The sequence below is a fragment of the Somniosus microcephalus genome, chromosome 27, assembly GCF_052327205.1.
Source record: "Somniosus microcephalus isolate GS21.2 chromosome 27, FLI_Smic_1.0, whole genome shotgun sequence".
Taxonomy (NCBI): domain Eukaryota; kingdom Metazoa; phylum Chordata; class Chondrichthyes; order Squaliformes; family Somniosidae; genus Somniosus; species Somniosus microcephalus.
Genome location: NC_141013.1, coordinates 41798974 through 41825879, shown reverse-complemented (window position 1 = coordinate 41825879; position 26906 = coordinate 41798974). Strand labels below are relative to the sequence as shown.

General features: G+C 44.7%; 1 protein-coding gene across 2 annotated transcripts in view; it reads left to right on the top strand.

The window, feature by feature from the left end:
* abhd17c (abhydrolase domain containing 17C, depalmitoylase) overlaps positions 1 to 19167 on the top strand; it is a 66189-nt gene extending 47022 nt beyond the window's left edge. For both annotated transcript variants that reach the window (XM_085968884.1, XM_085968883.1), the window contains one exon: positions 17456 to 19167. In XM_085968884.1, coding sequence (XP_085825010.1) covers positions 17456 to 17675 — 220 coding nt within the window. In that variant the 3' untranslated portion in view covers positions 17676 to 19167. The remainder of the gene's footprint in view (positions 1 to 17455) is intronic.
* Positions 19168 to 26906: the final 7739 nt, after the last annotated feature.

Below are 26906 nucleotides of genomic sequence, written 5' to 3'. Positions count from 1 at the left end.
CTGGAACACAACCTGGAATCCCCTCCCCTTTTTTCACCTTTCAGAAATTCTGGCCATGGTGGGGTGTGCGCAAAATATACCTACCTATGATTGGGTGGATGTGTTATAATGCCACTGGGGGAAATGTGTCCGTGTTTGGCCCCCCACCCACCTGTGGAGATTTAAAAGGCCTGTTTCGACAATGCGATCAATCCGACTGATCGATTCCATTTCTGAATCCAGCAAACCTTGGAAGTACTGAGTTTTAGAGAAATGTTATTGTGCTGTCACAGACCCACTCCGACAGCAGCACCCACTCCGACAGCAGCACCCACTCCGACAGCAGCACCCACTCCGACAGCAACACCCACTCCGACAGCAGCACCCACTCCGACAGCAACACCCACCTCGAGTGGTTGGATGGAAATTTCTCCCCACACGGTGGGCACCTTCAGCTCTGGTGAAAATTGCACTTTCCCACAATTTACAAGTAACATGTTTTGCATGCATCACTCTGTGTGGTGATGGGTGCATTTCTGTAGCCAGTGCCTCGCAATACAATTGTCCCATAACAGATCTGCCCTGTTAAAGCCATCCCAGCTGTGTCTGCTTAAGCTTCCTGCCATAAATGAAATTGAATCCTAACCATCAGTGTAACCTCAACTTCATATAGGGCAATTAGCTTTAACACCTGGCACGTGTTGATTCAAGTAAATCCCCAGTATCTCATTTCATTGGTGCTTCCTGAGGCACCTGTAGAGATCACTAAGAAAACGTTCCTGCCAACTACAGTTAGTTCAAAGCCAAATTATGTTCCCTTATATTTGTAATTATGAATACATTTTGTGAGGTATGTTCATGGTACGGAGCCGCACTCAATGCAAGTACAAAGTGGTGAATTGTGTGTGGAAATTCGGGAGCATCATGAATCGGGTGTGCTGACCTGTGAGCCAGATTCTCCAATCCACACTGGGAGTCTTGACTTGCAAAGTTTACTCCTGTATTCCAGTGGAATCGCTCTTATCAGCACCAATTATCCCACTCCGACCTCTCCATCCTCAGCCTCTTGCATTGTTCCACGGAAGCTTCCAAAGTGTTGTGACTTTTCATGCAAAACCTTTTCCCACATCATTGTTGTGTACTAAAACTAATAGCCTAATGTCTGTCATAAATCAACTTCATAGCTCGAGCAGGATTAATTTAGTTTGTAGTGAGCTTTTTTTCATTTCTGTGCCTAGGTTATTGCTGTACATACATGTAAGATGAAAATTCAGGGACTTTGATTATTTGCTAATTTCCATTATCCAGCAGGAGAATGACTTTCTCCTAATGGATAATAGAAATGAGCAAATAATTGTAATTATAAAGCAACTAGTGCAAATTGAGTGATTTATAATTTTCAGGAGTGTGGAGGGGCGATTTTATTTAGCTATTAGGTTCATCTTATTTTATGCCTTTGATGTAGTCAGGCTGGTACCGACTGAAGAAGGATTGATTCTAGCATAAATAAAAACAGAAAATGCTGGAGAAACTCAGCAAGTCAGGCAGCATCTGTGAAGAGAGAAACAGAGTTAATGTTTCAGGTCGATGACCTTTCGTCAGAACTGGAAAAAAGCAGGAAATGGAACAGATTTTTAAGCAAGTGTAGGGGCTGGGAAAGGGGGGAGGGGATGAAAGAACAAAAGGGAAGGCCCAGGGCCCAAATACCCCTTCCAGGCGAAACAGCGATTTACTTGTACTTCTTGCAATCTAGTATACTGTACTCGCTGCTCACGATGTGGTCTCCTCTACATTGGGGAGACCAAACGCAGATTGGGTGACCGCTTTGCGGAACACCTCCGTTCAGTCCGTAAGGGTGACCCCGAGCTTCCGGTCGCCTGTCACTTTAATTCTCCGCTCCACTCCCACTCAGACCTCACCGTCCTCGGCCTCTTGCATTGTTCCACGGAAGCTCAGCGTAAGCTCGAGGAACAGCACCTCATCTTCTGATTAGGCACTTTACAGCCTTCCGGACTCAACATCGAGTTCAACTATATATATATTTCTGCCAGCGCAATTTACACCTTTGTTTCTTAACCTGACCCATTACCGCCTCCTTTTGCCTTGAATGTCTCTTAACCTCTTCCACCTTCCATCCTATCACAGACCTTCCCTTGTGTTCTTTCATCCCCTCCCCCCTTTCCCAGCCTCTTCACTTGCTTAAAAATCTGTTCCATTTCCTGCTTTTTTCCAGTTCTGACGAAAGGTCATCGACCTGAAACGTTAACTCTGTTTCTCTCTTCACAGATGCTGCCTGACCTGCTGAGTATCTCCAGCATTTTCTGTTTTTATTTCAGATTTCCAGTATCCGCAGTATTTTCCTTTTGATTCTAGCATAACTGTGTTGTGATAATCAGTTGATTATCAAGACAACATAGTCAGTTTATGTATTTTAAAGTATATCGTTCAAAAGTTAATTTGCACTATAGAAACTGCCAAAAGCAGAAGTGGATGGGATAGATTGCATCTATTTTTGATATCTATTGAGAAGCTGATGGGAGTTCTCCCCACACCGTCCACTGCTCCTCACAAAGGTGTTTCAGTTTTTGAAATAAAAGTAGTTCTTTGTAGCCCCTCTTTCCTGCTTCAAAAATACTGAAGATAAATAATTAACTGGCAGGTGGCATAGAGCGGGGTTAAGCAAACGGCACCAAGGAATGGTGAGATGTGGGTTTGTGCCCATAGTTCCTCATAACAAATCCTTCAATATCCACTGGGAGGGAGGGGTCAAGTAGAAAATGGACACTTTTCCACAGGAAAGGAAGTAAAATTTAGAGAGCGAGACACTGTACAATGGCACTGCCAAAGACCTGGAGCAATTTGTCCACCTTTCTTAGCTAGGGAATGGTGTAAGTTGTATGCATGGACCAAAAGAGAAAAAGGCATTTTTAAAATACTATTTGTAAAATTCATGCCAATAGTTCTTTAAGTAAACTCCTTTATTCATAAAATCACTTTTGAATAAGTCATATTGCAGCTTGTTGCTAATAATTAGAGCAAATATCTTTTTACAAAGAAATAATGTGTAAGAGGTTAAAAAGGATGCAGCTTCCCATTGGAGCATTTGTGTTGTTTGTAGAATAGCTCCGGTTGTTTCTATATAATATTTTCTTTTGGCCATTTTCAATATCGGAATTCCTCTACTTCAGGCATGCTCTTTCCAGACACAATGCAGGAAATATCCCCCACTCTCTTTGTTATGATGGTCCTTAATACATGCAGAGGTACCAAAGCACCATCACTCCTTTAATCCTGACACTTTGCACGGGATCTGATAGCAAAAGAATAATCTCTTCACAAATCTGATCCGTGGAAAACGGTCTGAAGTATGAGAAAATGTAACTGCATTTTCTCTCGTCTCATCTACATTGCTGAAGAAAGCAACACCGCTTGTAATGTAGGAGATAATCATGTCAGGCAAGTCTTTGCTAATGTGCTTTGAGATTTTGCTCAAATAGTTCTCATAATCCAGTGAGGTCTTCTCCAACGAAAGCTCTTAAAACGCTTTGCATATGTTTTCTGACTCCGTTATTGGACCAGTCAAATTCAGTAGACCTTTATTACCTCATTGCTCTCGTCCTTTCTATGCAGCAGCAAGTGACCACGGTGGAATCAATGTTCACCATAAATCCAGGGTTCCGGTGCATATTCCCAAATCTGATCAGCTTTCCCAAGTGCATTAAATGCTGCAGCTCACATTGTCATGTTAATTTTCAAAGAAAAACTCAATTGCAAGTGCCAAATGATAAAAATAGGATTTTTCATAATTCCCTTGCAGCTTATCTTGGATATGCTTGACATTGTCTCAGCTGTTGAGATTGTTGGCTTTAGACTTCTCATTTATGACAGAAATTACTTGTGGAGTATTTTTCTATAAGCTTCAATTGTAGTATTTCCCAAACCTTTTCTAGAGAGCCATTGGATAATAGGAGAAGCATTGAGCAAGTACCGAGGCGGGCTTCCCACAAGGGTATCTGCGACTAACTATTCTAACACCACTGAGTTGCTCAACAATGCTGATCAGATATGGAATCCTTTGTAACTTTATCAGTTTATTCAAAAGGGAATTGGATAAATACTTGAAGGAGAAAACATTGCAGGGGTCTGGGGAAAGAGTGGGGAAGTGGGACTAACTGGATTGTTCTTCGAAAGAGCCGCCACAGACTTCTCCTGTGCTGTACTATTCCATGATTCTATAAGTAAGTATTTACTTGCGGTTTTGGCTAGGGTATGATCTCCCAATAGTGATTTTGACCTGTTGCTAATGTACTTGTTAAATTAGGTAAGGTGTGTAAGGAGACAGGACGAAACCACTGGTGAAGCCAGAATGTAGATGGAATGTGGCACTTGCACGTGTCACCCGCTGCTAAGTAATTGACTGCAATTGGTTGTACAGCACTTGGATTATGCCAGGGATATCTGCAAGGTTTGCATCACATTTTCTAATGAGGACATTGACGATCAAAGCTGTGCAGGAATTGTTGAATTGCTTCTTAGTAATTCCTTTAAAAATCATGAGTGTTCAACTGACTGAGCCGTATGGTTTGACATAACTTTATCAATATCTGTGCATGTTCAAAAGAGGACTTCACTATAAGGATGATTTAACACAACTTTGGTTTTCATAAGCTTCACTTCTGTATCTATATGATCCATAGGAAACCCTTCAAGGTATAACTGGATATAAAGTAGTAAGTACAAACTTTCAGTGGCTGGTTGCGTTGAAGCAGGTGATGGCTCTGTAAAACGAAGCACCAGCATCCAATAATAATAAAAGTTTTGGCATGGAACCTTATTATTGTTGATGTCTGTAAAATGCCAGTAATTGTAAAGTAGTCCATTGCTTTTTCTCATTCATAGTTCTCTGTGGGCTGTATCCAAATCCCCATGTTCTTAAACATAGACTGAAGCCCATTAGGTAACCAATCCAAACACAAGAATATTTTCAGAAGATCCTGCAGAGAAGCCAGTTTGGTTGCTGTAAAGAATCTGTCTCTGCCATGTCCACGCCACTGCTTTCATTGGCACTGCTGGCCTTCATGCATGGTGAGCGGAAACGCTATTGATGCATGTTTTAATTAATTCACTCATTTAATAAAGGCTCCTGTTTAATGAGGATATGCCGGCATCCAGGGCAAACTTTTGAATAGAAGTTGTTATTGTCTCTGTCGGTTCAGCCTTGATGAGCTAGCTCCTGCATAGGTCAGCATTCTGCCTGTCTGATGTAGGTGGGCTGTTGATCATTGGGTTGGATAGCTCTGGCTAAGAGGATTACAGTCTTTATCAAACTTAATTTCACTGTCTTCATTCACAAAATCTTCATATTCAAATAGCTTTGCACTTTCTGTAGAATGTTGATCTCTATTCTGGGCAGAATGAAGACCTTGGGAGAATGTGACTTTAGCTGTCCATAGCATAAAATGAGAGTGCATTTAACCATTACTATTTCACTGACACTTTGGTCCTTAATAATGTGGAAGGAACTTGCAATCTTACTTTTTAAAAAAAAAAAAAAAAAAAAAAAAATTTTAAATTCACGTTGCAAAATGTAGTTAAGATAGTATCCAAGTGGGTTACAGCACAGTAGCTATACCATCTCTCTAAACCTTCATCGCGGTGAACAGTTTGTAGCATCTCCTGAAGATTCTTTGTCTGGGTCAGCTGTAGCACTACACCTAAACAAATGTACAGAAACCTCTTCCCTTGTGGATAATGGTGATAGCTGTGAATGTTGTTAACCCTTCACTTTGCTGGACAAACCTGTACTAGTTTCTCTTTCCACTGATTCAGCAGCACAGATCTCTGGTTTCTCTAACAGATAATCGACTAAAATAGGCCGCTCCTTTTACCAGGAAATGGCAGACTTGCTAAATAGCTACTTGTATTGGTCTTCACAGTAGAGGATGAAGATAAAATACCAGAGCTACAAGGAAGAAGAAAAATAAGTCAAGGGGCGGAACTGACTAGATTCAATATTTTTTTTTTAAATGCCAATGGAGAAACTTAATGTTATTAAAGATAGACACATCTCCAGGATCCTATGGTTTCCACCCCAGGGTATTAAAAGCAGTAGGTGAGGAAATTGTTGATGCTTTAGTCACGATCTTCCAAAACACACTCGTTTCAGGAATTGTCCCCTTGGATTAGAAAATTGCTAATGTCACTCTGCTATTTAAGAAGGGAAAGAGGGATAAACTAGGAAATTATAAACCTATTAGTCTAACATCAGTTGTGGGAAAGTTACTAGAATCTATTCTTGGGGACAGAGTGACTGAGCAGCTGGGCAAATATGAGCTGATCAGAGAGAGCCAGCATGGATTTCTAACGGGCAAGTTGTGTCTTAAGAGTTAATTTGCGGGCAGGTTGCATAGACTAGGCTGTATTTTCTTGAATATTGAAGATTAAGGGGTATTCTAGTTGAAACGTTTAAGATGCTTGAAGAATATAGTAGGGTAGATCGAGAGAAACTACTTCCTCTGGTGGGGAGAGTCCAGAACCAGGGAGCATAACCTTAAAATTAGAAGTTGGCCATTCAGGGGTGATGTTAGAGAAAGCATTTCTTCACAGTAAGGATAATGGAAATGTGGAATTCTCAAAGCTGTATTTTAGGCAAGTTTGTCATTCAGATTTATTAACAATGTTGTCTCCACTTATTAGCTGTTAGACAACAACTATAAACTGCAATCTGGTTTCTTCATTGATGGTTAGAGAAGAAACAGTATTTATCAAATTTGGTTAAAAAAAATCTCTCCTAAATCCTTTTTTGAGGCTTAAGAATTTAAAAAACTTGAAAACTGCATAAACCGTGTTTTGAGGTCATTTTTGCTTCTGGAAACTTATGTTTGTCAAAGACTACATAAGTTAGTATACATACAAAATGTTATACTTCCACACTCCTGGTACATGTCAGGAGTACACATCAGGAAGTTGTGCATGCCCAGTTTATGATTTTAAGAAGTAGAGCACTCTTGCTTCAATGCTTTGTCAGGAACATAAAGTCATGAATCAGCTGATGATGGGGAAAGCTGTTCTGGGGGATACTTGAGGGCTCAAAAGGGCTGAAAATGTGTCGGGGAGGAGGCTGACTGGCAGGGATACGTGTGGGTTGGGCCCTGATGGTTCAAAAGGGGCCAACAGCAGATCTTTCTCCCAGTGATCTCTGAACCTGGGAACAGTTCCTAGTCTCCCAGACCGAGACCCATCTCCAATACTGCTAGCTCCTGAAACACCCCCCACCGCCCCCTGACCCTTGTCCAATACTATGACCTCCTGAGACCCCATCTCAATATTGCCAGAAACTAGACCACTTTCCCAGTGACGCCAGATTCAATGGCTGACCCAATGCTGAGGTCGGTGCCCTAGTCATACTACTTTGCATAATAATCCCATTCTAAAGCCTCCAACTAACCAAGTGTTGTCACAGGCAATCTGCTTGTGTATTATAACATTTATTGCAGTTTTACACCAATTTCTTTTTCTGTTTTCTTCTTGGTCAGTGCCACAGGAGAGTAGCTAGTAATGCAATAAAACCAAACCTGCGAGCTGATTTCCTGTCTGTCATGACACACTTCTTGGTCTTGTCCTCTTGGTCAAAATTATAGGCAAAAATCTATTTGTAAAGACCAGTTGTCTAGAATGAACAGAAAAACTCTCCCACCAACAGAAGATCATTTATTAATAGGCTGCAGACAATCGGGATCCTGTATCACTTAAAAGTTAATGATGGTCATCTCTCTGAGGGGTGGGGGGAGTGGAGAGAAGAGACAGAAAGCCAGACATTCCATCGTAGATTCTGTCTGGCAGCCAGAAGAGCAGCTAAACTCCTGCACAGTTCCTTCACCAAACAATTCAACTCTGATTACACAAGACAGTAATTAAACTTTATGGCCTTAAAGGGACAGCTCCACCTTAGCAGCAAAATATACATTGTGTATTACAAGGCATATCGCTCGTGTCCTTCGTATATCATTCGCCATAGTAAATAACGCTGTGGGATAACAGCGTAATACATCTATCTAATATATTGAAAGTCTCCTGTGTAGCTTGCATTTCCTGTCCACATAACCTACTTCATGCATTACAATTTCTAGTCATGCATTTTGTGGCAACATTTTACATAGGTAAATGTTGACAAGTTTTTTCCCCGTCACGTTATTGCAGGCCTTTCGGCATTAAGTAACACTATTGTGCCTTCTGGCCAAGTTGCTGGTCCCCTCTAACTCTACTGTCAAAACCACCCTCTATTCCAGGATCAGGCAGGAGAGCAAATCCCTGGCTTTTCTCCACTATCATCGGCTCCTTAAACCCGCCTCGCCACCAGCAACATGTGCAAGGACTCACTTATCACTAAAATTGAGACCATATGTTCAGCCGCCTCTGCTGCTTCTCCAGCTTCCCCTTGCTCACTAAGCCGACCTCCCCCCGCCCTAGTCCTGAACCCAGGTCTTTCTCTAGCTTCTCTCCCATCGCCTCTAATTTCCCTTTCTGAATTTATCTTGTCCATGAGACTCGTCTTTCTCCTATTGACCCTATTCCCACATAAACTGCTGACCACCCAACTTTCCTTCCTTGCCACCATGTTAGCTGGTACTGTAACTGGATCCCTCTCCTCAGATATCATCCCCCTCCCTTGCAAAACAGCCATCACCCCACCCCATCTCAAAATATTTTTGGAACATGTTGCCGCTTCCCAAATCCGTGCCCATCATTCCCTTAGCTCCAATTATGAATTTCTCCGATCAAGTTTCCATCCCTGCTACAGCACCAAAACAGCCCTAACCAAAGTCACAAATAACACTGGTGCATTATCCTTCCTCTTTGACCTCTCTGCAGCCTTTGATGCAGACGACTACACCAACCTCCTCTAGTGCCTTTCCTCTCTTGTCCAGCTCAATGGAACTGCCCTTGCTTGGTTGGACATTTATATGTTCACTTGTAGCTACAGCATCTCCAGCAATGCCTTCTCTTCCCACCCCCACACCATTACCTCCAAGTCCCCCAAGGATGTATCCTTGGCATCTTCTCATCCTCACTTATATTTGCCCTTTGGTGACATCATCCGCAGACATGGGGTCAGCTTCCACATAAACGCTGGCAAAACCCAGCTCACTACCACTGTGTTGTCAGACTGTTTGTCTGATACCCAGGATGAGCCACAATTCTCTCCAGTTAAACATTGGGAAAACTGAAGCCATCGTCTTTCATCCCTCGCTACAAATTCCATACTCTTGCCAGCAATTCCATCCCCCTCGCTGGCCATTGTTTCAGGCTGATCCAGACTGTTCAACCCTGAGCTGAGTTTGTGACCCCATGTACTCTCCAACACAAAGACTGCCTACTTTTACCTTTGTAACATTGCTTGCTTCCACATCTGCCTCTGAAGCCTTCATCCATTCCTTTGTCACCTCCAGACTCGACTATTCCAATGCCCGGCCACCCATCCTTCACCCTCTTAAACTTCAGTTTATCCAAAACTCTTCTGCCGATATCTTATCCCAGACTAAGAAGAAAGACTGCTTGCCATTCATTTTTGTCTGATTATGCCTCTGTGAAGGGTCTTGAATGTTTTAAGAGGACTATTTCAAGTATGGAGCATAACATGATCCAGCAAACTCTGCACTCGAAGGATCAGGCTGAATCAGTTAGTGAGGGAGGAGGTACAGCAATGATGTGCAGCTGGTGGAAAGTGTAAAAGGAGACCATTGAGCTATAATGCAGGAGGATAGGTGACGTAGCATGGACTGGGCGTGAAGTGAAACATGGGCACGACTGGTGATGTGAGGAAACAGACTACCAAATTTGAGAGCGTTGCACAATGCAATGAACTGACGAGGCAAGGATGAAATTGGGAGGAGGAAGATAGTCATAGAGTTATACAGCACAGAAAGAGGCCCTTCGGCCCATCGTGTCCGCGCCGGCCATCAAGCCCTGTCTATTCTAATCCCATTTTCCAGCACTTGGTCCGTAGCCTTGTATGCTATGGCGTTTCAAGTGCTCATCTAAATGCTTCTTGAATGTTGTGAGGGTTCCTGCCTCTACCACCCTTTCAGGCAGTGAGTTCCAGATTCCAACCACCCTCTGGGTGAAAATGTTTTTCCACAAATCCCCTCTAAACCTTTAGGAGAAATGGTGCGGGGGTGGGAAGATGAGCTAGCAGTGGGCACTGCAAAAAGGAAGGGGCACAGGGATCAATGTCTTGATTGGATTCCTATCCCCAACCATGATTCAATCTTCAACCTTCAGCCCTGACTGTCCCCCTCCCTGCACCTGACCCCAAAAGCGCCTTCCTACTTGACACCCCAAAACAAGCCCACAGACCCACCTGGATTCTTCACCTACATTCCAGGAACCCTTAGCTTATGACCCTCACTAGATCCCTGAGATGTCTACTGCCCAGCTCCCATCACTGGAAAATGCAGCATATCTCACTCATAGCTCCCTTCCCTGTCACACTATCCCCTCTCCTCCACTTTCTATCGGAATGGAAAGGAATAAAGACCTAGAGACAAAAACACACAAAACAAGTGAAAGATAAAGTAAAAGACAATGAAGACGCTACAGATGCATTCGCACCCGTACGACCAGATTTAGGAACAGCTTCTTTCCCAGGGCTGTCATCCTACTGAACTCCACAAATAAACACTAAAGCCTGCACATCTGCCGATGCACTTTATTATGGTCATATTTATGCTAATATATATGTACAAATGTATGTTGAAATGTTTAAGTGTCCTAATCCAAATTGTACACTCTCGGGAGCCGCAAGCCTACATTTCGTTGTACTGCACTTGTGCACTAACAATGACAATAAAAGTTGATTTGATTTGATTTTGACTCAAAGACGCAGAAAACTGGTCACTGTGTACGGTGCCACAGAAGATCCACTAGTAACATTGTAAGCCTTGCATATAGTGCACACTTCCTGTATGCATTCACCTTGCCTCCCATTGTCATGATTTTTCAGTCACAGCCTTGCTGTCACCACTTTGATGTCAGACACTCGGAATCCACAGACGTTTACAGCACAGAAGGAAGTTATTTGGCCTATTGTGTGTGTGCCGGCTCTTCACTTGAGCAATCTAAAACTAATCCCACTGCCCCGCTCTCCCCATAGCTTTGTATGTTCCCCGGTTTAAATATTTATCTACTTTTTCCTTGAAAGGTGGGTCTATGCCTCACCCATTCCCAGTGGCAAAGCACTTCAACAACAACAACTTACATTTATATAGTGTCTTTAACGTCGTAAAATGTCCCAGGTGCTTTATGGGAGCAATTATCAAACAAATTTTGACACCGAACCACATAAAGCAATATTAGGACAGATGGCCAAAAGCTTGGTCAAAGATTTAGGTTTTAAGGAGCATCTTAAAAGAGGAGAGGTTTAGGGAGGGAATTCCAGAGCTTGGGGCCTAGACAGCTGAAGGCACGGCCTCTAATCGTGGAGCGATTAAAATTGGGGATGCGCAAGAGGCCCGACTTGGAGAAGCGTAGAGACCTTGGAGGGTTCTAGGGCTGGAGGAGGTTACAGAGATAGGGAGGGTGAGGCCATGGAGGGATTTGAAAACAAGGGTGAGAATTTTAAAATCAATTTGTTGCCAGACCGGGAACCAATACAGGTCAGCGAGCACGGGTGATGTGTGAACGGGACTTGGTGCGAGTTAGGACACGGGGCAGTGAGCACGGGGGTGATGTGTGAACGGGACTTGGTGCGAGTTAGGACACGGGGCAGCGAGCACGGGGGGTGATGGGTGAACGGGACTCGGTGCGAGTTAGGACACGGGGCAGTGAGCACAGGGGTGATGGGTGAACGGGACTGGGTGTGAGTTAGGACACGGGGCAGTAAGCACAGGGGGTGATGGGTGAACGGGACTTGGTGCGAGTTAGGACACGGGGCAGTGAGCACGGGGGTGATGTGTGAACGGGACTTGGTGCGAGTCAGGACACGGGGCAGTGAGCACAGGGGGTGATGTGTGAACGGGACTTGGTGCGAGTTAGGACACGGGGCAGTGAGCACAGGGGGTGATGGGTGAACGGGACTGGGTGTGAGTTAGGACATGGGGCAGTGAGCACAGGGGGTGATGGGTGAACGGGACTCGGTGTGAGTTAGGACACGGGGCAGTGAGTACGGGGTGATGGGTGAACGGGACTGGGTGCGAGTTAGGACACGGGGCAGTGAGCACGGGGTGATGGGTGAACGGGACTGGGTGTGAGTTAGGACACGGGGCAGTGAGTACGGGGTGATGGGTGAACGGGACTGGGTGCGAGTTAGGACACGGGGCAGTGAGCACGGGGTGATGGGTGAACGGGACTGGGTGTGAGTTAGGACATGGGGCTGTGAGCACGGGGTGAAGGGTGAACGGGACTTGGTGCGAGTTAGGACACGGGGCAGTGAGCACGGGGTGATGGGTGAACGGGACTGGGCGTGAGTTAGGACACGGGGCAGTGAGCACGGGGTGATGGGTGAACGGGACTGGGTGTGAGTTAGGACACGGGGCAGTGAGCACAGGGTGTGATGGGTGAACGGGACTGGGTGTGAGTTAGGACACGGGGCAGTGAGCACAGGGGGTGATGGGTGAACGGGACTGGGTGCGAGTTAGGACACGGGGCAGTGAGCACGGGGTGATGGGTGAACGGGACTTGGTGCGAGTTAGGACACTGGGCAGTGAGCACAGGGGGTGATGGGTGAACGGGACTGGGTGCGAGTTAGGACACGGGGCAGTGAGCACGGGGTGATGGGTGAACGGGACTGGGTGCGAGTTAGGACACGGGGCAGTGAGCACAGGGGGTGATGGGTGAACGGGACTGGGTGCGAGTTAGGACACGGGGCAGTGAGCACAGGGGGTGATGTGTGAACGGGACTTGGTGCGAGTTAGGACACGGGGCAGTGAGCACAGGGGGTGAAGGGGGAACGGGACTTGGTGCGAGTTAGGACATGGGGCAGCAGAGTTTTGGATGAGCTCAAGTTTATGGAGGGTGGAAGATGGTAGGCCAGGAGAGAGTTGGAATAGTTGAGTCTGGAAGTAACAAAGGCTTGAATGAGGGTTTCAGCAGCAGATGAGCTGAGGCAGGGCGATGTTACGGAGGTGGAAATGGGCGGTCTTGGTGATGGAGTGGATATATGGTCGGAAACTCATCTCGCTGTTCCGTGCTGCAATAACCCTCTAGATAAACAAAATGTTCCTATCATTAATGACCCCTTATCATTACCTCCCAACCAGATGGTGAATAAGGAAACACTATTTCCTATCAAAACTCTTCATAATCTTAAAAACTTCTGTTAAATCTCCTTTTAGCCTTTCCTGCTCCAGTGGAAGTATTCCCAGTATCTCAATTCTTCAATAACTATAGTTTCCCATTCCAGGATCTTCTGGTGAATCTAGCTGTACGCTCCCAGTGGCTTTAATGTCCTTTCTATAATTGGCCCCTCAAACTGTGCACAGTACCCTGTGACCATTTCCTTGTACAAATTTATAATTTCTTTATTTATTTATAAAACCCAAAATACTACTGACCTTTTTTATACGGTATTATCTACTTGCACTCTCACTTTCAGGGAACTATGAATTCGAACTCCTAGGTGTCTGTTTATCCACACCCTTCAACATCTTTGCATGAAGTGTGTGCTCCCATTCTTTTTCGTTCCCAAGATGTATTACCTCACACTTCTGCACATTGCATCTTCCCATTGCGTTAACTTGCCTACGCCCTCAAGTCTTTTTACCGTCCTTCTGTGTTTCCCAAGCCCCTCCACCACTGTTGTAATAAGCAATTTTAAAATCACTCATTCCACCCTTCCAGCTCTGGCAAACCCCAGCCTCTCCCTCCACAATGACGGCAAACCTCAAGACCATTCCCCAGTGCTGCCAAAGCCCAGAATCGCCCCAAGTGCAGCTAATTTTTTTATGCAGCGAGTTGGTGATCTGGAATGCACTGACTGAAAGGGCAGTGGAAGCAGATTCAATAATAACTTTCAAAAGGGAATTGGATAAATACTCAACAAGGAAACGTTTGCAGGGCTATGGGGAAAGAGCAGTGGTGAAACTGATTGGACAGCTCTTTCAAAGAACTGGCACAGGCACAACGGGCCAAATGGCCGCCTCCTGTGCTGTCATTCTATGAATTCGCCCCACACTTGCCCAGTACTGCTAAATACCAAGTACTTCTCTTCAACTGGTACACCTTGCATACCATTTTGTGTATCTTCCATTTTGAAAATGGTATAGGATAAAAAGTAAATAGAGGTAAAAGAAGATATAAAAGCCACTTATTTTTCACAACGTTGGACAGTCGTGGAACCTGATCACCCAAAAAACAGTAAAAATCACAGAAAATCATGTAACTAACAACTTCAGTCACTTTAAATCACTGATTATATGTTGTGTGTTACATGGTATTGCACCCTATTGTTATAATGCAACATTATTAAAATTTGTTCTTTGGATTGGGGGCAATGCTACAAGGTAATATTTATTGGCAATAGTGTTGGACTGGAGTCACATGTAGGCCAGACCAGGTTTGGGGTGGCAGGTCTTTCCCTGAAGGACATTAGTAAACTAGTTGGATTGCGACAACAATCTGGAAGCATTCCATGGTCACACATTGAGGTTTATTGAATTCCGTTTCACAACTTGCCATTTGAACTCTTGGTCTCTGGGTTGCTAATCCAGCACCATACTAGACTACTGTACCCTTCATTGTCAGTCAATGAATATGCCACAGGAGATTTGATAGTGTATTGCATCCCGTGTGTACTTGTCTGTCACGCATCACAGATACAAAACAGAAATGTTATAAAGGAAAAGAACACCAGTTGCTTAAGGCTAGTGCACTTGGCCTGGATCCTGAAACACGCAAGCATTTACTAATTTGTGCCGTTTCCTCAATAACCATTGACTTAAAGCTGATTTTCTGGCCTTAAAGGAGCACAGCTCCATCTTAGCAACAGAAAAATACATTGTGCATTACCTGTGGTTAAACTGTGCATCATCTGATTTACTGTGAGCCATGGAAGATCTCTACATTTCCACATTTGTGTGACATTATTAGGACACTAGTCCCAAAATTTCAAGCGTCTTGTAATTTGTGCTAAATTTTATGCCATACAGTCACTAAGAGTAAAAATTGGTTTCGTTCTTTAACAATGATGTGAAAAATTGAAAGAAAAATAGTGAGGACCAGAGTGGTGTTGTTTTGAAAGTTACAGCTGCTGAGTTACATACTGGAAGAGCAGAGGTTGACAATTAACTGCTGTTCTCTGGCAGAAACACCCAAATCTCTGTTGAACATTAAATTGATTGAGCACTTTGCTGTGAAAATAAAGGACTGAATCCAAAAAATAAACTGAACTGGGAGAGTTCAGTATATAATTACACTGGAATTCAAACTTCTAGGATCTGAACTAGGGAGAAAAGCGGTCATGAAACAATGTCAGTTTAATGCAGTGTCACCCAATAGAAATTGTTAACTAGCCCATAGGTGTGTCTATGGCAATGTTTTGGCCACGTGTACTAATTTTGGTAGGAAGCACCTTACAAACACTCGCACAATACAGGTAAATGCACTTCACGTGTATATTTGCTGAACAAACATCTACCACCATTCAGTAAACAAGGATGTAAATCACTCGGTAATCAAAACACTCTGCTTTTCATCTTACCATTTTACCAACAAATGCACAAAACGGTTAAAGTACACATGGAAACACCATGACAATATGAGTATTGAGATCACATGCCCAACGATGGTGTCAATTAGTTGGGAGGTAGGAGACAGAAAGTAGGGATAAAGGCTATGTACTTTTATTTACTAATAAGAAATGTAATTAGCCACATTTGGATTCCCAGTTAGCCACATGTGACTAGTGGCTACTGTATTGGATAACACTTGTTTAATGAGTCCAAGAGTGGATTTTAAATCTTCCTTCAGGGATATTTTGCACCAAGGGATATAAAATAGCAGTTTGTATTAACAGCATTGAAAAGTGCGGTTATTAAACTCTTAGCACAAGGCTGTCTACAGAATTAAGCATTATCATTCACTTTGCCCAGCCATTTGCTTCATTGATTAGCGTTTTGAACCCAATAAAACAAGGAACTAATGAACTTACAGTACATTTATATAGCACCTTTCACCACCGCAGGACATCACAAAGTGCTTCACAGCTAATGAAGTGTAGTCAGTTTAATGTAGGGGAACGTGGCAGTCAGTTTGCACCCAGCAAGGTCCCAGGAACAGCATTGAGATAAATGACCAGATAATCTGATTTAGTGATGTTGATTGAGGGATAAATATTGGCCATAACATTGGGAGAACTACCGTGCTCCTCTTCAAATGGTACCATGGGGTTTTTTATGTCCACCCGAGAGGGTTTTGGTTCAGTGTCTGATCTGAAAGACAGCACCTCTGACAGTGTAGCAACAACAACAACTTGTAATTATATAGCACCTTTAACACAGTAAAGCATTCCAAGGTGCTTCACAGGAATATTGTAAGTCACAAAATTTGACACCGAGTCACATGAGGAGAAATTAGGGCAGTTTGGTCAAAGAGGTAGGTTTTAAGGAGCGTCTTAAAGGAGGCAGAGAGGTTTAGGGAGGGAATTCTAGAGCTTGGGGCCTAGGCAACAGAAGGCACAGCCATCAATGGTTGAGCGATTTATAATCCGGGATGCTCAAGAGGGCAGAATTAGAGGAGCGCAGATATCTCTTGGGGGGGGGGGGGGGGGGGGGGGTTGTTGTGGGGCTGGAGGAGGTTAGAGTTCAGGAGGGGCAAGGCCATGGTGGGATTTGAAAACGAGGATGAGAATTCTGAAATCGAGGCGTTGCTTAACCAGGAGCCAATGTAGGTCAGCGAGCACAGGGGTGATGGGTGAACAGGACTCGGTGCGAGTTAGGACACAGGCAGCTGAGTTTTGGGTGACCTCAAGTTTACGTAGGGTAGAATGTGGGAGGCCAGCCAGGAGTGCATTGGAATAGTCAAGTCTAGAGGTAACAAAGGCATGGATGAGGGTTTCAGCAACAGATGAGCTGAGGCAGGGGCGGAGACGGGCGATGTTACGGAGGTGGAAATAGGGGCTTAGTTATGCTTCGGATATGTGGTCGGAAGCTCATTTTGGGGTCAAATATCACACCAAGGTTGTGAACAGTGTGGTTCAGCCTCCAACATTACTGCATTGAACTGTCAGCCTGGATTATTCGCTCAAGTGTTTGGGGTGGGGCTCGAGCCCACAATCCGCTGACTCCGGCGAGAGTGCTGTGACTGAGCCAAGACTGACACTTCATCTAAGTTGGGCAGTTTCTAGCAAGTAAATTTAAAAAAAAATTGGAGTGATGTTTCATTTGACTAATAAATCTGATGTAATAAAAACTAGTACTGGTGTTTAATGCTTTAATACTGTACCATTGCTTTTATTTCTCAACTTTTTTTTCATCTCTTTCAGCATTGACAAGATAACCAAGGTAGCTTCTCCTGTGCTGGTAATTCATGGCACTGAAGATGAGGTGATTGATTTTTCCCATGGTCTCGCAATGTACGAGCAATGTCCAAGAGCAGTGGAGCCCCTCTGGGTCGAGGGAGCCGGGCATAATGACATTGAGCTTTATGCACAGTACCTTGAAAGACTGAAACAATTCATAGGTCATGAGCTACCCATCTCTTGAAGACTGTTGTATGGCTGTTTCCTCAGCGAATGTGAATGGGAGAACTGATCTGTTAAGTAATTTGCACATGGTTTAACTGGATAACTGTAGCTTTCGACAATACAAGAAGCTATCGACTTTCAGACTTTGAAACACTGAACAAAATCGCAGTCTCTTTATACCAGGGAAATTCATGTGAGTTATGTACCTTGCACATGAAATAATGTTCACCTACTGTAATTTTGAAGCAGTTTTTGATAGTTATCAACCCTTTCTTTCCATTTTGTTTCCTGCATTCCTTAAAATTGTAGTTCATTCATCGGCGTTATCGACTTTTTTTTCTGGCCACAATTGTATGTCACAAAGACTTTTGACTTGTTTTGCAACTAGTTCATGAACTGGGATTTTTTTCTGTATAACGTAACATACTGTAACATGGCTGGTCATGTGATTGTGGCTTCATAGATAAAACAGCTCTTCATTGAAGGATTGATCAACCCAACATGATGAATGTGACCGGAATGTTTATCATATTCTTGATATTTCTAACATGCCTCAGAAAGTACTGTATTTGTAAAACTCAGTGAATTTGGAAAGACAATTTCCACTTCTTTGCTAATGAACACTAGTTCTTTTGAATGGTCTTAATATTCCAATATTGGTGGAGGTTTTTTCCATATTAAAGATGTGAAACAATACCTCAAGTACTTCCCTAATGGTGCAAAACATGGCATGTAGCCGAATACTTTTTTTCACAAATGTGTAAATTTATGAACTATTTTGACTGTTTTAAAATGTTGCTGTGTATTGTCTTTCAGAATAGGTAATATAACACACTTCAATCGCAATCCCCACTGACGTTCATATTCCTGAAATAATTGTTGTATCTTCATAAATTGCAATGTTTGTATATGGTGTCTTTCAAGGTTATAGAAACATTTTCTGTTTCAAACAGTGTTGAGAATAGATGTGATAACTGCCTAATTTGGTACAGCTTTAACCTGTGAAACGTGTTTGATTCATGGATGTAACTATTTTTACCCTGGATTACTGAACATTCAACTTTTAAAAATCTGTTACCATTTAATTTCTTAATTTACACATCTGTATTTTATATGGGAACAGATGTAATTTGCTCATTTTAGTTGGAACAACCAATGATTTGAGGTTATGATTTTGACACTGGAATCACATTGACATATGCATAAAGAATGCAAGACATTAGGAATAAAACTACTAGACAAACAAATCAGAGCCTTAAATGTACTGTAAGCTTCCAATTGCTGTATACTTGATTTCAGTAGTTCATTGTTGTAAGTTGCACTTAAGCAACAAATAGTTGCAATGGAATGAAGGATGCATGGAATTTCGGATGAGACTTTAAATTAGCAGAACTGTTTGTATACAGTAAAACGCAGCAAGAAACTATCACACAATTGCATTTGGTGTGATCTGCCAAAAGAAATTGTGATTTCAAATCTGGATTAAACATTGGAAATACTGTGTAAAACCAGCCTTTTGAATAATTGTACAGTTCGTTTTTTCAATTATTTTTATTTTTGTACACAAGCAAGATGCAAACTATGTTCTGCCTTTCTGTACTCCAAAAATATTAGTGAGTTTTCTTCAATGTACTTTTGTTTCCTCCTTTCCTTTCGAACTCCCCGTGCTTTGATCTATTTAAGGGAAGAGGCAGACCTACATATAGGCTTCTTATCAATGCCATCCTGAAACCTGCAGCAAGAAGGTGTGTGAAGAAAAAATAAAGAACTTGTATATACTTGCAAAATAAAGAAGCTGAATTGCTCTTGCAGAGAGCTGGCAGAGGCTTGACAGGCCGAATGGCTTCCTACTGTGCTGTAATGATTCTATGATTTATATAGTGCCTATCACAACCTCAGGATGTCCCAATGTGCTTTACAGCCAATTAAGTATATTTGAAGTGTAGTCACTGTTCTAATGTGGAGAAACGCTACAGCCAGTTTGTGCACAGCAAGATCCACAAACAGCAATGATCTGCTTTAGTGATGTTAGTTGAATGATCAATATTGGCCAGGACACCAGGGAGAATCCCCTTGCTCTTTACATAGTGCGATGGAGTCTTTTGCTTTCACCTGAGAGGATAGACTGGGCCTTGGTTTAATGTCTCATCCGAAAGATGGAGAGCACATCCGGGCAACTGATGCTCCTGTTTCCTTTCCCGAGAGCAAAATCTTCGGCCTCTGCGTGCTGCCTCCCCAGACAGGACGGCTAATATTGGAACTTGGCACGAGCAGGCTCGTCCATCACTTTTATGATGCGATGTAACCACCACTGTAATACCTTGAGTAATTTGTCCTGGTACTGTTGTGGTGATGTGCATGACTAAAAACTTGTTGAAAGGCTAATATGGAACTCATTCTGATTAACTGCACAGAGTCAATTGGAAACCTCAATGCCTTCAAAACTGTGATCGTTATGCCCGCCCGCCTGCTGTTAAGGTTGCAGAGACCTAAACTGTTCAATTCATTTTGTTTTCCTCCTGCCATTTTTGTCACTCATTGCTTTTGGCCTCCTTAGAGGAAAGCCCGGTTAGTCTAACTAGATTCTATATTGCCTTGAAGCAAAGGCAAAATCTGTAATGTCAGGCTAGTGGGAGTAGATATAAGCATAAATTTCACGCAGAGAAGTGTGAAGTGATGCATTTTGGAAGGCAGAATGAGCAGAGGCAAAATAAATGGTACAGTTTTAAAGCAGGAGCAGTGAGACCTGGGGGTCCACATACACAAATCTTCGAAGGTGGTAGGGCCAGTTGCTGAAGCTGTTATTAAAAACATGGGATCCTGGGCTTTATAAATAGAGGCATAGAGTATAAAATCAAAGTTATGCTAAACTTTTATAAATCACTGGCTATGCCTTAGCTGGAATATTGGCCGAAATTATCTGGGGCCCGTGCGGGTGCGATTGGAGGTGGGTCAGGTGGGTAATTTGAAATAAGTTGCAGCAGGTTGGGAACCCACCATCATCTGGCCCCTACGCGCCTTTCCCTCGGGTGTGTTTGCCAGTGCAGCAGCGACCTGACCAGTAGAGGTGGGCGACTTAATTCAAGTCATTAACAGGTAGTTGTCAGACCCTTAAGCGCCCTTTTTCAACCTACCTTTCACATTTCCCTGGCTGCCCACGGGGTTCACGCAGCTAGGGAACCACGTCTGGCAGCTTGAGGTGGGAGTTAAGTGGCCATTGCTCCAGCTGATTAGATGACGGCATGAAATGTACTATAAAAGCTCCCACCTCACAGCTGATCACTTTCCCAGGCAGAAGCTGTTGCTAACTGCATTCCCAGCAGGTATTTAGTTTTCTACAGGCTGCAAGTGTTTCCAGCAAAGTCGCCATCCAGTCTCATCTCATTTTTACAACCGATCACACCATTGACGGCCTGCTCCTCTGATCTCTGCTTGACCTGCCTTCTATTCCATAAGCATTTATACTGTGTCATCTTGGTCCTCAATCTGACCACGATGACCCCCAATACCAGCAGCACCAGGCACACCAACAACAGCACCAACCTTCTCCTCAACCATCTGATGCTGCACAGGAAAGAGGGCATCAGCACAGGGCTGCAGGGTGTACAGGCAGAGGATGAGCTTCCTTAACATGACGGAGCAGCAGTGCCAAAGCAGGCTCCGGCTATCGTGCCATATTGTTGCACACATTTGCACATTGTTCGAGCATAACCTGCAGCACAGAGGAGCGGGTGGACATGCCTTACCGGTGACTGTCAAAGTCACCGGTGACTCAAAGTCACCAGTGCCCTCAACTTCTTCGCCTCAGGCTCCTTCCAGGGATCTGCTACAAACATTTGCAGCATCTCTCAGTCGACCACCCACAGATGCATCACACAGGTCACCAATGCCTTGTTTGACAAGTTAGCCAATTGTATCAACTTTGCCACTGATGAAGCCAGTATTACTGAGCAGTCGCTCGGCTTTGCCACTCTGGTTGGGTTCCCACGGGTGTAGGGCATCAGCGACTGCACACGTGGCCATCAGAGCACCCCATCATCACCCAGGAGTCTTTGTCAACTGCAAGGCTTCCACTCCTTCAATGTGCAGCTGGTCTGCAACCATTATAAGATCATCATGCCTCTGTGTGCCAAATTCCCTGGCAGCTGCCATGACTCACCCTTCACCAGTCTAGCCTCCCTCAGCTCTTTGCTCCTCCAAACAGACTTTTGCCTGGCTGCTTGGAGATAAGGGCTATCCACTGAAGACGCCCTCATGACACCCTCGCGGAGGCCAACTACTGAGGCCCAGGATAGGAACAATGAAAGCCACAATCCCACCAGATGTGTCATAGAGCAGACAATAGGCATGCTGAAAATGCGCTTCAGATGCCTTGACAGATCTGGTGGAGCCCTTCAGTACGCACCAGCCTGGGCCTCCAGAATCGTCGTGGTCTGCTGCGCCTGCACAACAGAGCGCAGCAGCGAGGATTAACACTGCATGAGGAGCAAGGCTCTGAGCACACAGCCTCTTCAGAGGAGGAAGAGCAGGAGATGGAGGAACCTGCGGGCTAGATCTCACCAGCACCAGAGCACATTGCTGGCTGAGAGACCAGAGATGGCCTCATGTCCAGATTTACTTTACGCAGTACACCCATATGGCTGCCACATGCTGCACCAGGTTGGCACCACCCCACAGCAACACCATAAAGGATCCGTACAATGACCAAACCATTCCTTTCACACTGACCACCATGGTTGGAGGTAACGTTATGTCTCACCATTCACTGCAACTCACTAAGCCACTCCCAAAGGTGCACACAAATTTGTTCAAGATGGGAAAGTAGAGAAAATAAAGATTTTTATGGTTGACAATACATTAACGGAAACTTGACATTAACATTGAATAAAACACCCAAGTGGCAACCCTTGTGAATCTTTCTCTTCTCCGTGCTTCTACGAGGTGCTACCCCTGTGGCTTCAGTAGAGGTAGAGGCAGCCTGCCCACTTCCCTGCTGTGACTGCTTAGACACTCTTGGCAGATGTCCTCTGGGTTTTGGAACCTCTGATGGCCCCGCAAAAGTCTGCTCCTCCTGCGACTGTGCAGGAGCAGAATCGGCCATCACTGTCCGAGGAGGCATCTGGGGCTCTGACTGAAGGGGTGGCAATGGGGGAGAAGTGTAAGCGCTTTGAGAGGAGTCCACACTTCCATGTCTCCTCTCACCATCATCCCTCTCATGGGCCACCCGCACTTCCCTGCTAGTAAGGAGCTGGAGAACACCTTGTTGCACAGCAGTGGGGCCACAAGGACCCAAATCTATGTTTCCATCCCTCCTGGAGAGGAGGTCTATGCGCCTCTGCCATCTATTCTCCATAGATAGCATATGCTCCTGTGAGTGGCACTTTAGCTGCTTCATGCAGGTGGCCATCATATCCATGGAAGAGCCTACAGTCGCCTTCGCCTGCGACACGGTGGTGCTCATGTTGGAGATAGACTCCTCCATTCTCTGAACATTTGCAGACATCGCAGTCGCAAAACCTGTCAGAACCTCCTGCACTTCTTCCTGCAGCTCCAGGATCGCCCTCTTTCTGGATGGCACCCAAGGCTCAGGGTCTGCATGCAGCTGAGCAGAGCTTGGAGCGTCCTGCGCCCTCCGGCAAGGAGTCTCCACTGCTGTCCCTGTCTCCAACATCTGCTCTTGCTCACTTGTGATGGACCTGGTGACAACACTATTCTATCTCGTGTAGGACCCACCGGTGTCTCTGTGCTGGTGCTGGATGCGCTCATCTTTGGTGACGCAACGCACTCAGAGGCTGGAGGCTCCTCCAAGGGGTTGTCTTCCTCTTCCTCCTTGACAGTGGAGAGGGGGCTCTTGATGGACCAGTGGGAGAGTAAGGAGATCAGTTAGATATGCCATATGAAGAATGGGTACACATACCATTTTTATGCACAGTGGCTGATGACAACAGTTCCCATATGAGTGACTGATGTGTGCCATGTAGCTGTATGATATGTAATTTTGTCACCAGGTTGCTGAGATGTCCTCTCTCCGTCTCCCACCTCCAGCTGCTCGGCCACAGCTGAGACTTCCAACGTAGCTCCCTCTGCTGTTGTGAGGGTGGCAAATGATGGAGGTCCACCTCTAGTTCTCTCCCTCTCCCTCTTATTGTGCGCTCTCTTCTGCAAGGAGGGAAAGAAGAGAAGGTTGAGTGAGAGAGATGGAATGAGAGTAAGGAATGGCTGGGTTACATCTTTAGAGGGAGACTATGATGGAGTTGGGTGCCAATGCCAAGTGGCCTCCTTGTGTGGTGTTACTTGGTATGATTGCACTAGGATAAGGGTGAGTGTGAGGGGTGGTTAGTCAGAGGGGGATGTGAGTACGTAGATAGAGAGGGATGGGTGGAGGTGCAAGGTATGTTGGTGTGAGTAAGGATGTGCAGGAGTAGGGTTGGGAAGGCAGAGTGATGGGGGTGTGACAAGAGGCACAGCAGGATGAAGTTGAGTGTGGCTTTATACTAACCTTTCCTGATCTAATGAGATCATTGAAACGTTTGTGGCACTGCACCCAGGTCCTCCTGACCACATCTCTGCTGTTGACCTCCTCTGCAATTTGGAGTCAGGCTCTTTTTGTCTCCTAGGGAGGTCTCTTCCGCCCATTGGAAGGGAAGAGGGCCTCCCTACGTGCTCTGACTCCCTCCACAAGGATATGGAGGGCTTCATTGGAGAACCTGGGTGCAGCCCTCTGTCTCTGTGAAGCCATCTCTCCAACTGTTTGGAGCAATGAAACCCTCCAGAGTGCTGCCTGCACTCTCCTAGATGAACCTTCAAATGCAATGTGACCACGGCTCCTTTAAATACACGTCATCGATGGCCTGCACCATTTAATAGGGCTGGGTAACGCGCAGGGTGGGCTTAATAGGCCCCATTAATGCAAAGTCGATCCCAGCAGCAGGATGGAAGCAACAACGGGGTCGCGACCCCCCCACTCCGACCGCCCGCAACCGACCCGCCCATGTACAGAAAATTCCGGCCATTGTGACCAACCCTGGGCACTACACTTTAGGAAGGATGTCAAGGCCTTTGAGAGGGTGCAGAGGAGATTTACCAAAATGGTACCAAGGATGAGAGACTTCAGTTATGTGGAGAGATTAGAGAATTGGGATTGGTCCAGAGAAGGTGAAGGGGAACTTTAGAAGAGGTGTTCAAAATTAATGAGGGTTTTAATAGAGCAGCTAAAAGATTTGCAGGGCTCTGGGGAAAGAGCGGGAGAGCGGGACCAATTGGAGAGCTCGTTCAAAGAGCCGGCACAGGCACGATGGGCCGAATGGCCTTCTGTGCTGTAAGATTCTATGACTAAATATCAGATATTTTCAACATGCTCACGGAATGCTCCTGGGAGCAAAGTTCCATGATGTTTCGTCTCTACCCGCCTCATGTTGTCCATTGATTTCCAGGGTTCCACGGGGATGGTGGTGTACTTGCTCCTGTGGTACATGCAAGAAAGGGACAGGCGTGGTAATCAGGCAAGAGGGGGCACAACCAGCTTTACTTCTTCAGCTTCTTGATGTCCAATGCTCCTGTGAGAATTGTTCGGAGAATGGAGTTGAATCAAACAAACTGAAACTTTCACAGAAATACAGGTATATTTTAGCAAGTTCCTACAGCTTGTAAAGGGGCAAGGAGGGGAAGAGGTGTACAGACAAACAGGTTAAATATAGATGTGATATATTTAACCTGTTGTAAATAAATTATTTGCTTGTTCATTGTTTATTAAAATGAGAACAAAGCTTGATGCAACGTTATATTGCTTGACGAGGACTGATGAATGATCCTGTGGAATCAAAAGAATAATACCAGTAACTTAATAATAAGTAACACACTAAGGTTAGTTGTCCCAAGCATGTTACTAAAGCTATTACAGCTAGTGAAGATATAAGGGGTTGAAATTCAAGATATGAGAACTGAAAAAATCTTTTGAGTAAAAAAAAGGGTATAAGACCCAAAAATATAACCGGTACTTTGAACTGTTCTCTAGTGAAGAGTAGCCCATGTCCTAAATATACCTTTAGGAGATATTAATAGGCACCCAAGGTAGCCCGGCCCGCCCCACCTTCCCCCGACAATGGACACATTGGGCAGGAATTTAACTCAGGAGTCGGGTTGGAGGCGGGACTACAACTTTCGGGATTGTAGTCCCGCCTCCATCGAGATGCGGCCAATCCACGCGATTTTAACTTGATTGACCTTGTTGAGCCCGCCCAGCGGGCCCAGCAGGCCAATTAAGTGCCACCCGGCAACAGGTGACATCACAGACTGAAATTTCATCTGTCAAGAGCTTTTGACAGATGAAATATCAGCATTTCACTGCTGTTTGACAGTCTTACTTCTAACCTGAGTCCTTCTCCACAGGCTCAGTTAGAACGCTCTCCTGCACAGAAAGCTGAAGGCTGTCACTTTTGACAGTTCACATCCATTCTGCTTTCTGTGCTGGTGAGATGAGGGACTCCCGGAACCTAAAGGAAGGAAGGCTGAAAGGTAAGAAAAGGTATGTAAAATGTATTTAATCACTTTAGACACACCAAACAAATCAAATCAAATCAAATCAACTTTTATTGTCATTGTTGGTGCACAAGTGCAGTATAACGAAATGTAGGCTTGCGGCTCCCGAGAGTTTACATTTAGATTAAGACATTTAAACATTCAACATACATTTGGCTTGTAGTATATTAACATATACAAACACACTTACCTTTGCACTCATGCACACATCATTCACCTGAACACCGACATCTCGACCCCTCCAAGTCCTTCAACCCGACGGCCCGCCTCCTCTAACTTGGCGTGGTTTGGAGCCGTCGGGAATCCCACACTGCAACATCAAAAATAGGGATTAGGCTAAAAACTGCCTGTTAACTACCTGTTAACAGGCAGTTAATTGGCACTAATCCCTTCCCGCCTCAAGTAGGCGGGTCCCAGTGCGGGGCGGGTACCCGCCTCCTTTGAAACTGGCATGGAGGCGGGTTTGGGTGCAGGAAGGGGTCGGGACCCCTGATTTGGGGATTTTAACCCCCTCCCCCCCACGCCTCCAATCCCGACTCCACGGCACAATGAAAATCCTGCCCATTGTGTGACGTAGAATTGAGTATACAGACCAGGGAACAGCTGTAGTCCATTGTATGTTAACTAAGCTTAAAAAAATTGGAATAGATTTTAAAGAGAATTAACAATTTTGATTTTAAGACCTTGATGTTTGAAAAGGTTCTGCAATTTT